Source organism: Fulmarus glacialis, unplaced genomic scaffold, assembly GCF_000690835.1.
Source record: "Fulmarus glacialis isolate BGI_N327 unplaced genomic scaffold, ASM69083v1 scaffold10356, whole genome shotgun sequence".
In the NCBI taxonomy this organism is placed as follows: domain Eukaryota; kingdom Metazoa; phylum Chordata; class Aves; order Procellariiformes; family Procellariidae; genus Fulmarus; species Fulmarus glacialis.
Window position 1 is genome coordinate 49,292 of NW_009220024.1, and position 11,498 is coordinate 60,789.

At 46.5% G+C, this 11,498-nt stretch overlaps 2 protein-coding genes across 4 annotated transcripts in view; one reads left to right on the forward strand and one right to left on the reverse strand.

Moving 5' to 3' along the window:
• Positions 1 to 3,627, forward strand: part of SPTAN1 (spectrin, alpha, non-erythrocytic 1) — a 44,185-nt gene extending 40,558 nt beyond the window's left edge. For all 3 annotated transcript variants that reach the window (XM_009580593.1, XM_009580595.1, XM_009580596.1), the window contains 6 exons: positions 267 to 321; positions 832 to 1,028; positions 1,425 to 1,478; positions 1,977 to 2,123; positions 2,424 to 2,571; positions 3,298 to 3,627. In XM_009580593.1, the coding sequence (XP_009578888.1) occupies positions 267 to 321; positions 832 to 1,028; positions 1,425 to 1,478; positions 1,977 to 2,123; positions 2,424 to 2,571; positions 3,298 to 3,423 (727 nt within the window). In that variant the 3' untranslated portion in view covers positions 3,424 to 3,627. The remainder of the gene's footprint in view (positions 1 to 266; positions 322 to 831; positions 1,029 to 1,424; positions 1,479 to 1,976; positions 2,124 to 2,423; positions 2,572 to 3,297) is intronic.
• A 78-nt stretch (positions 3,628 to 3,705) lies between these two features.
• WDR34 (WD repeat domain 34) lies at positions 3,706 to 10,920 on the reverse strand (the record flags this gene model as incomplete). The annotated part of the gene is made up of 8 exons (XM_009580597.1): positions 3,706 to 4,010; positions 4,589 to 4,746; positions 5,557 to 5,789; positions 6,253 to 6,420; positions 7,193 to 7,302; positions 7,849 to 8,006; positions 9,825 to 9,934; positions 10,666 to 10,920. Coding segments are annotated over 8 exons (1,431 nt in total), but the record flags the coding sequence as incomplete, so codon positions are not given.
• Positions 10,921 to 11,498: the final 578 nt, after the last annotated feature.

The following is an 11,498-nucleotide window of genomic DNA, read 5'->3' on the forward strand; positions in this document are numbered from 1 at the left end:
ATGAAGTTTGGCTGCTGATCATGTTGCCTTTCAAATGGGGCTAGAAATTAACTATACAAAGAGATAAAATCAAGCAAGATGTACACGTGTCAGTCTGAAATAGGATGAGTCAGAATAAACAAAACACAAAACCAGTGTTTAAATATCTACAGGAGAATAATACTGCTGTAAGGATTTTTAATTTCAAGGAAGGACTGTTAATTTCAAGCCCCACCTGCCATTTTTTATGGGATAAGTGCTCTTTCTCACTGTGATTTTGTGTTTAGGTCTTGTATGGTGGAGGAATCAGGAACACTGGAATCGCAGCTGGAAGCTACTAAAGTAAGCAAGGCTCACCTCTTGCTAAAACACCCTTCCCAGCTGATGACTTGGGAACACAGGGTGGGAATGGAAACGCATGTAATTATATGGTAAAATCTTAATTGATTTTACACATTTTGAGTACTGAAGAGACCTTTGGGATTACCTATTTACATACCTGATATCTACTTACATCACAAGCCATTAAACAACACTGATGTAGTTTTCCTTTTTGTTCTTTTTTTCTAAATGAGCGGGATAGGGCAGGGGGGATACAGTATTTTCAGCACGTTTCCTAATAAGAGGGTTTTTTGTCTTAAGAACTGGTTTGCAAGCCCTGTTGGTTTCCAACAGTGTGCATGAAGAGGAACATGGTTTTGAATACTATTTTACAAATCCCAGTATATGTATATATAATCCCAGCAGGAAAAAAAGAGTATAACCCTTCCTCCCCTGCCAGCCTGTGTTCTGACTTTTTAAGGGGGTTTTTTTGTGCTCCTTGATTTTCTCCTCTTCACTCCCACCTAACAGCGCAAGCACCAGGAGATCCGAGCTATGAGGAGCCAGCTGAAGAAGATCGAGGACCTTGGAGCGGCCATGGAAGAGGCACTTATCTTGGACAACAAATACACAGAACACAGCACCGTGGGGCTGGCCCAGCAGTGGGACCAGCTTGACCAGCTGGGGATGAGAATGCAGCACAATCTGGAGCAGCAGATTCAAGCTCGGTATTGCCTACCCCATGTGCAGCGTAAAGGTTGTCTAACTTGGGGGGGGATAAAAGATAGGAGACACATCTGCCTGTGTCTAAAAACCAACCTTGCGTGATCCGTGCTAATGAGTCTCCTGTGCTCTAACTAATGGGTGTAGTGAGCTTGTAAATCCCCACCACCTCCTGGCTCTCTTCAGAGGGATGAAGTTAGCAGTTTTGGAAATAGTTCCTGTTGGCCATTAGCAATGACAAGATCTTGGAGGAACTGATCTACTCTGAGCTGTGGTGATGTAATGTATTGTTTGCTCATTTGTCCTCGCCTTCTGATACAGATGCTGGCTTGGGGCAGATGGACTCCAGCAGAGTTCTGCAGTTGAGGAACTGTTCACTAGCTTTGCTTCTTCCTTTTCAGAAACACGACTGGAGTCACCGAGGAGGCTCTGAAGGAGTTCAGCATGATGTTCAAGTGAGTCACAGGGAAAGCATGCCCGAGGAATGCTTGTGAGATATTTCTGGCACATGGATGGCTCCTGTTCACAGGATTCTCTGACTGATCTGTTTGTAACTCCTTTATTTTCTGCCCAATTTTGTGCCGAGCTGCTCTGATCTCTGCCAGATGGCAAGAGCCTCCAGAGACACTTGCTGCCGGCTGGGTGCAGCCACAGCCTCTGCTGGGCACACTGACTTGTGGGCACAGTGGTGTAGGAACTGGGAGTGCCAATGAATTCCAGCTGGGAATATAGCAATTTTTTGGATGTTTTTTAAGCAAAGTAAAGAATTTGTGCTTACTTTTTATGTATGTTAGATAGAACTATTTATTGATTCAAGCTCATTTGTCCAGAATGACTTCTGGACAAGATTGTAACTAACTGTTATAATCTGTTCTAGTTTTCAGCTCACTTTATAGCTTTCAGTACTCAACAACTGACGCTTAAAAATGTGGGCTTTGTTTTTATGTTTTTAGGCACTTTGACAAGGACAAATCTGGACGACTTAATCACCAGGAATTCAAGTCTTGCTTGCGCTCTCTCGGCTACGACCTGCCTATGGTTGAGGAAGGAGAGCCAGACCCAGAGTTTGAGTCTATTCTTGACACTGTAGATCCCAATAGGTACGTGGGTTGGACCTTTTTATATTGCAAAATATTGTATCAGTATCCTTTGGGGAGTTGGCTGAAAGGTCTCTCACAGCCCGAGAGCTGTGCTTACTTCTATTGCTATGGTTTTCACAATTCACGTAAAAGAGTCTTTAGGAAGGTAAGACTGACATTCGTGAAGGAATTCACTTTAGAAAATTACCTGGTGTTGACAGTCTCCTGTGTTGAGATTTTCACTCCGCCCAGAAAAGCGAAAGCCCCTCTTAGGAGGGTGTTAATGGACGGCAGTGTTCACACGCTGTGTTTCACCGGCAGGGATGGACACGTCTCGCTGCAGGAGTATATGGCGTTTATGATCAGCAGGGAAACAGAGAATGTGAAATCCAGCGAGGAGATCGAGAGCGCTTTCCGTGCCCTCAGCTCGGAGGGGAAGCCCTACGTGACCAAGGAGGAGCTCTACCAAGTACGTACTGGTTGTGGCCCACCAGGGACGAACAGACGGAGGGTTGTTTATAGACTGTTAACAAAGACCAGCACGGGTTGCTTGGAGGTTCATGTCGCTGTAGTTAAGTCAGTTCTGAACCTGCAGAGGTCTCCTCTGCAGCAAACACAGAAATTATGATAATGGCCCTTCCTCGTTGCTTTCTTGGCTCCATAGAGGAAGAGGAAAAGCTTTAATTGCCAAAGAACTACTCAGGTTGACTAAAACAAGAGCTGCTCAAAGGCCTGGGAGGAGGGTGCATTCACTGTATCTGTCCTCAGAAACTCAGGCTTTCCTTTAATCATTTGGGAGACTAGAGGGAGATGTTTCTCCAGACAGCGAGTCAAAGGAGAAACTTAAGCCTAAGCTTGGACAGTATGAACATCTCCTCCCTGGCACGGCCCTGCCAAGACAGCAAGTTTTTCCTGTCTGAATCCCACCAGCTGGCAGAGAAATAAAGAAGTTGCACTGCTTCCTCGTATCAGTTACCTGTTCTGTCTTCTCTTTGGTGGGAAGACTCAGGTCAGAGCTTCCAACTCCTAGCGAAATAGTGCGAACAGCCAGAGCATTTCCATGCCGGGTGTAGTTCTGCTGCTCTGGCTCCTGCTCCGGGCTGTGTGCCCCTGGGAGTGGGAGGGCTGCTTGAAAATGCCCCATCCGCAGCCTCAAAGGGCTCGTCTCCACCTCCGTGCTGTCTTTGTCTTTCAGAACCTGACCCGGGAACAAGCCGATTACTGCATTTCTCACATGAAGCCCTACATGGACGGCAAGGGCAGAGAACTTCCTTCTGCCTACGACTACATAGAATTTACACGTTCACTCTTTGTGAATTGATCTAAAACACTAGTACCAAAAGATGCGAAGAACATGCTCACGTTTGCTGACTATAGCTCTGCATGTGTCTCTCTCTCTCTCTCTTTGTGCTCTACAATAATCAATGTTACTTTATGATGTAACCTTAAACTGCTTAGCTTAAAACTGTTAGGGAAAACAAACATATTGCAGTGTGCTTCAATAAAAGTTACTGGTCGAACCACATCATCTTCTGTTTAATGGCTAAATGCAAATTTAACTGTTATGTGGATGCGTGTTTTACAGGCCAACGCTGTGAAGAGGTGAGTGGGCGACTGTTCCTGGAGTCAGAGTAGTAACAGGCTTCACGCAGCTGGCTGTGTTGCTGCCTTAGTCCATGATCTCGCTTGCCAGCTGCTCCAGATGATTCATTTCCCTGGGTCCCTGCTCAGTGAAGTCAGAACTCAGCTGCCAGACTTTGACTGTACCGGTAGCATCCCCTGCTGCCAAGAGCCGAGTTTGCTTGATGTTAAATTCTAAGCAGTACACGGGGCGTTCGCCCGTGGCCTGCTTTATGGAAACGGCAGGCTTCCGCGAGCTCTTCTCAAAATCAAACAGGTGCACGTCTCCTATAGAACAGAAACGTTGATTGCAGCTTTATGGCAACGGACTTCGTATTTAACAGCAGATGAGTATCTGCTTAGTCCAGAACTTAGGAGTTTTTCTTTTTAACCTCTTTCCCCTTCCCTCTGATGGTGTCGAGGCTGTGACAGCTGACATCGCTGCAAGACAGCACAGATTTGTTCTGCTGTCAGAGACCTGAAACCAGCTTGCCAAATTCTGTGACTCAAAAATGTTTGGGCTGCTTTCTAGGGAGAAATTTCTTGTTTTAAACCATTAGCCCTAGAAGTAAATGCAAAAACAAGGAAGCTGGAAATAAGTTTTAGCCACAGTAATCTTGCCATGTTACAGCCCTATGAATGGCTGTGGCAACAGAAGTAAAGGTATCATCAAAAGTGAAAAATAACTGTGACTGAAGTAGTCTTGCTAGTTAGAACTTACTCCATTATACTAATTGCACAGTACAAACAATGGTCATTGCTCCTCTGCTTGGGGGAAGTGCTGATCAGTACAATTGACTTGTACTAATTAATACTCAGCACAATCTTAATTTTATGTCTGAGAATAGGCACCTGCATTTACTTGCCTTCCCCAGACGCAGCTGCAAAGACCAGTGGTCGAACTGGAGACCAGCGTACACAGAAGAGGTATTTCTTCGATAACTGCAGAGAAACCAGGGCTTGTGTCTGCAACATGGAGTGCAAGTGAACTTGTCCATCAGTCCCACAGCTCAGAAAGAGGTTCCTGGGGGAGGGAGGAAGCAAGAAAACTTTTTTGGCTTTATTGCTAAAGATACAGAACAAAAATCAGTCAAGGAGCATAATCTTGGACAACATTACTGCTTTGCAAAAGTCTGAATGTGTTTCCTAAAGCGGCGATTTCCAAGCTGTACCCTGGGATGTGGTCTGTAGAGACACAGCTTTGTTACTGCCCTCAATTAAGTTTAATGAGGGCTCCTGTTGTCCGCTGAGTACTGATGGTGGGTTGTGAGAACTGCTGATCCAGAGACAGGCATTGTTAGAGTTGTGTTTGTCTCATGCAAATTAAATGCAAACCTGGGCTGTCAGCATGTTTCATAGAAACATGGCTCGGGGCCTCTTCCATGGATGGTGGTAAATACAGGAAGAGCTGTGAGCTTCTAATTTAAATTCAGGCAGCTCCTAGTAAGGTTTCTGATGGGCAGATCACTTAAGCACTGATAAATAAATGACTTCTCCAGCTCCTCCCCTTGTCTTTAAATTGCTCTTCAATATTAATGTCTAGGATGATCTAAGGAAGGTGCTAATGTTCTACGCTGGCCCGAGTACAAACGCTATTTTGTGTGACTCGTGTTGCGCCCACACGCAGCATGTTCGAGTAGGCAGCTTCACCAGCGCCAACGGACATTGTTTCTCCTACGACGGGAAGTTACTCGATCAAGTTCCCAGTGCCAGGTCACCCTTTTTTGGAACTTGTACACACACCCCCCCAGGGGCTATTTGAAAAATGCACGTGTAGAGCCAGGCGGTAATTTGTGTCCAACATGCAGCACCGGTGTTAATTCACAGCACTTGCCTGTGGAAGGGCGAGCAGCTCACGGAGTACACCGGCCCACCGTGCGGGGAGAAGGCGAGCTCCGCGGGTGCCCTGAGGGGAACAGAACTGCTAGTCCGATGGAGAGCCAGCGTCTCTACTGCAGTGGAGCACTTCAGGGAATAGCCGCCTTCCACACCGACAACGAACACGCGGGGATCAAAGTGTGAAAAAGAGAGCGAGGTCACGCCCACGGCTGCCTCTCCCCAGGCAAACTGGGAGAAAAAAGAGACAAAGCTGTGGTGGGAAAGCTGTGGTGGGAGCTGGGGGCCCCCTTGAAACGCACCTGCAGCTACAGTAGCATGAACCAGCCTGCCAGCAACCTGATGGGCTGTTTGCTGCACAACTTGCACCCGCTGTGATGTCTGTAGCGCTGCTCAGCCTTTAACCTGTGCGGCACCCTCCTACAAGGGGATTCATGTGAATGAGTATTATTATAAGCAAGTTCTCTTCTCCATCCCAGCAGCTTGTCTTTAGAGTACGGCAAAACCTCAGCTCTTGCCGGTCTTCCAAGGAGTGATTTCAGTATGGGAAAGGAGATGGGGATCAAGGGTTAGTGCATATGTTCAAAAGGGGCTTTTCTTGGCCCTTGTCATGTGGAAGGCGAGCTCTGCCACGTGCGCTGCAGAGTTAAGAGTGTTTTTGTCAAATCAGCCCTCTTTGAACCGCTGAACTCACCTTCTTCAGCTGAGCGCTGCGAGGGATCTGCTGAGCCACCATGGCGAATCCTTCGGCCAAGGCCAGCCGACCATCTCGTTCTTCCCTCCACACCAGGATCTTCCCGTCCGTCGACACGCTCAGCAGCCGGGCGTGGTTTCTGTGCTTGGTGTCAGGTAACCAGTTAACCTGTTCCAAATGCCACGGGCTCATGACGAGGGGGACTGTCAGGACTGCCAAGCCCACACTGAGCAGCCTGCGGTCCCCTGACCCACCAAGACCACACGGGAGCAGCGCCAGGCGGCAGCCCGTGATCTCGGTACCAAACCAGCTCCTGCTGGGAGCTGGCACACGGACGTAGAGGCTAGGGGAGAAACGCGTTTAGGTGTTCAGGGCTGAATTCTGTATTGCAGTTTCTATGGTTCACCTGCCATCAATTCTGAGATGTGGTATTATAGCACTTCCACCCAGCTATAAACAGCAGTATTTTCCTGACTTTCAGATGAGAAAATACACAGATCGCCCAGAGTCACAGTACCCCAGAAGGACAAAAACCACTAGGAAGCCAGCCTGCGTGACAAGTTGTGACCCTGCATGTAGCTTTAAGCTTCCAGCTAAGGATCAGTGATGCTGTGCTGCTTACATTTTTTAAACTACTACTAGTATTGTTGGCTGCATCTGCATCAATAAACAGTTACAGCATGGGAACAGGCCTACTCTTCATTTATCCTGAGCGGAGAGAAGTTATTTTTACTTGCAAGTGTCCAGTTCAGCTACTGCCTGTTCAGGAGCTAGATTTGGGGAAAAATTGCCAACCAAAAGAGAACATAACTGCTAAAATGTAGCAGCCTGTCTGAGAGCTTCAGGTAAAGCACCAGTAAGGTGAATATGAACTGAAAGTATGAAATAGAGCAATGGCAACTCTCGCCTCCCCCCATCTACTGTAGATGTTCTCTGTTACCTGATAGACTGGATCAGTGTGAGTGTCATCCGTCATCCCCGTCCTCCAGATCACAGGGTCTTCTGTTCTGCTGGTATCCCACACCACCAGCTCCCCACTGAACAGGCCACCTGAAAGGAAAAAACTACCAATAACACATCTAAGGGCTAACAGCACATAAACACAAGTAATGCAAGAGGCAGTTTGCGCTGTTATTACAACAGAACTGGGGATAACTCTTCTTATTGCCAGTGGGAAGAGCAGTCCTCAGCAGAGTAACAAATGCACAAATGAAGCTCTGGTGGAAACAGGCCCACCAGCTTCAGAGGACTGGCAGCTATATAGAGGGCACAGTCAGCTCTGGTATAAGAGAATATAGCTCTACCGAAATAAGCATGCTCTTCCCACTTACACCCAGGGCTGAATTTCCTTCTATCATCTCTCTCTGCGGAGATGATATAAACGCAGATGTCACTGAAAGAGCAAGTCCCAGTTCCCAGTCCAGAAGCAACAGTGCATGTCGATGTTGGCAAGCATTAGTTCCTCAGTTTGAGGAGCTGCAACACCATTACTTCTGCAAGAAGTCTCAGGCTGAGCTGAGAGAGAGAAAAAAAATGATCCAAGCTGAAGGAAATAAGGGTACATTTCAGATAGGATCTAAGGTAAGAGCAACCTACCAGCTACCAGTGAAGGCTGGGAGGGGTGGAAAGCCAGGCACATGACAGAACTGGGAACGTCCACCACTAGGTCAGGGCGCTGTGGATTCAACCCTCTCCTGTCCAGATTCCAGGTACAGACATAGGATTTTTCTGTGCTCCAATCCCCACCATCCAACCTGAAGAAGAGAAAGCTACGTCTTGCCTTGTCTGTTCCTCAGAGAATCCCAGTCCAGCAGAGCTCTGATATGCCCGACTCGGCATTTAAACGTGTTGCTTTGTGGCTTGAAGGAAAACTGAGGTGAAGGGATCATGAGGTGATGAAACTTCTCTGCAGGCTAGTATATATACAGTATGTGTCTGTACTTACAGAACAAAGTGCCTGCAAGTACATCTCTGATATGATTCACTATTCCAAGATCTACTCACCATTCAAATAATGGGAACAATCTAAAGGGCACATATAGAAAGTTGCTGTGAGTATTTGGGAATGAAAATCCAAGGAGACCAAATTGCTGCTGATTTGCAAACTGGCCGAGTTGCAAGCCACGCTTCCTCTAAACAAGCACTCAAAAATCCAGGGCACTCAAAAAAAGAATACACAGTGAGGAAATCTCTTACCTGGAGGGCTGATAGGGGCTGAAAAGGCTTACTAAGTCTTGCTTGGCCTGAGATAAGCAGCATGTTTTGAGGTTCAGGTGCCTCCACAGGAACATTCTTCACAACCACCAAACGGTGTTGGTGACCCTGCACAAATCATGCCGTGCACCCCAGCTCTAGAGATTTCAATTCAGTCATTGGATTATGCCCATCATATGGGCATCCTACTTGATGGGCATACCCATACGCCCATCATACTTGTTTGCCACAAGTGGCTCATGAATTATTACTCTGGGATGCTGAGACAGCTGCCACTCTACTTTCTTTGTTATTTCTATCTGTTTCATTCACCACACGCTTACCAAACTGTTACTTGTATTCTGTCACTAGCACCACACTGACCAACATGTTGTCCTGTCTTGCTACAAGGAGATGATATGGAGGACAGAGATCTACAGAACAGTCTGCGGCCAGGACAGGGAGCAATTATTTTGAGCCTGACTTCTACTGCCTTTATTTGATGCTCTTACTTCTTTTATTGGAAGAGATATGATCAAATAAAAGGAGCGATTTTTCATCCAATGGGTAGTTGATCTGTGAAACTCCTTATTAAACATGTAGATGCTAGAAGTTTACACAGATTCACAGCAACTGTGCAAGTTCATGGAAGGGAATTCTACTGAGGGTAACCACAGACACAGAAACCACATTCTAATCTGAAAACAGCTGTAGACTGGGAGAGCAGAAGGGGCAAGTAACATACAAGTTTGCCCTGTTTTGCTCTTCCCTATGCATTCACCCATGGATCCCCTTTCTGCTGGGGCTTTTCATCTAAGGAAACAGTAGTGGAAGGAAAAAGGAATAAGGAGAGCAGTAGGGCACAGAAGGGAGAGGCTGTTATAGACGTTCATTAGATTAGATGAAAGTTTTGTCCAACCCTCAATTCAGAAATTCTTAAATGTTTGTTAGCACATGTCCGTGGCATCAGGCGCACGCGTGAATGGGTGCCAGGTTCATCCGGGGTGTTAAGAGACCACATTAAAACAACACGATCTTCAATGAAGATAAGCACGTACTTCCAAACCTCACCCACATATATTTGCAAGTGCATCTGCTCTTTGCATTTTCTTTCCAAACAGAATCTATCTAGAAACAAATCACTAAGAGTACGTGTATCCATTTTTGGGGCAGAGGGGAAAGTAGAAGAAATAAAAGCCATAATTTAAGACTGCCCTGAGATTTTGTTTCTTTGAATATGAATTATTTAACTTGCATAAGGTGTGTATATATATCTGTCTAGTTTATTACTGCAGAGGAAGCAAACATATCTAAAACCCAGGTCAGCCTCAGACATCACATCAACCTCAGTTGCGCTCTCAATCCGCTCAGATACTCACCGGCCATATGAACATGCAACAACGGATCCAGTTGCATTCCAGGAGACGCTGGTAACCTGTAGGTTTTGATCCTGAGCGTCTGGGTATGACAACGTATGCAAACACAACACCTGGAAAAGATCAAATTCAAGCACTGAAGCAATAATCTCCGAACACAGAGAAATGAGATCTGTGCATGCCCCTGCATATATTATATGGTTACAGCGTAGGCTTCCCCTCTGTCCAGGTAGCACAGAAGAAGTTATTGAATTCCTATAGGGGAAAAAAAAAATGAAGCACATAACCCTACCAAACCAACTGTCACTTCATAATTACCTCTCACAGACTGCACACTTCAGGGGCTGCATGACAACTCTGGAAGGCTGTGCCGTAAGGATTTACGACAGCCCCCCAGGTACGAGTCTAGCACTCGCTAAGCTTCACAACCAATGGTCTGAAAACAACTGTACCAACATGTACTGACTGATACAAATTGCTTCCACTCTTGAGCACTGTACACTAAACAAAGATAATCTAAATAGGAAGACCTGCCGAATCACTGACTGCAACTGTTCCTAGATAACTGCTAGTCTGGCATGCTCTAAAGGGGCTGCTGGAAGCTGAAGATAAGCCTACACCAACTGCAGGCTTCCTTCTCACAAAGCTGCTGCAACACAGTCACTAGCAGGAAGAAGAGTTTTACCAAGCAAGGGAGAAAGCTGGAGAAAACAACAACTAGTAATTTCTAATTATTAGAATCTGGAAAGAACAATCACAGCAGTAAGATATAGAACTAATGAGTTAGAGCCACTGCAACCAGCTCTGCTGGGTAATGACAAGGATCTGAATTCTGTCAACTCACTGTTTCGTTCTGATCTGTCCAGTTCACTTCAAAGCCATCAAAGGCACGGCTTTCCCAGTTTTTATTTAGCTCTTTGATAACAGCATCCTCCACTCTCTGAAGGAATGACAGAAGACTAGCGTAATCTACTTGGACTTCTTGCTGGAAGTCTTGGACAGCATCTTTACTTTGATCCGTCTGCACGCCAGCATCTCGGCTAGTATGAGATTGTACTGCAGTTTCTGCTGTTGAAATTTTCCCAGTCTGGCAGCTTTTCTGGTAAAACAAGACAGACACTCTATAATCCAAACAGAAAAAAAAGAGTGCTGCAAAAAACATTCAAGGCCTCCTCCCCTTTTTGGCATTTCATAGAGACATTCAAGCACATTTCCACACCTCTGGTTCACGGTTAAAAGCAGGGTGCCTCCGTAACTGTCCGGGTGTCGGTGATGCATTTGTGACCTTCACGTGATCTGAATGAGGCAGAGATGCCTGAATGCCAGTCAAATTCAGGCCACGTGCTCTACAGCATGGAATGGGGAGGATGAGAGAACGCAAAAAGGCAGTGAGCCTCCAGAGGAAACAGCAAACACCGAACATGATGACAAGCGTGGTATTGTCAGCTCTCAAACTACTAGTTTTGTGGGACTGCACGTGTGTTTCTTTGCCAATTTGCACAAAGGGCCTAAATTAGTAAAATGCTGCAAAGGGGCAGAGCCAGCAGGCAGACACCGGCACCTCGGGCCCACCCGCCGCCGGCTCTGCCTCGGGGACCGGGCACCGGCAGGGATGCAAACTCTCTGCAGGGGAAGGTCTCTGTCCCGGGCCGAGCTGGAGCAGCGGGACCTGCGGGG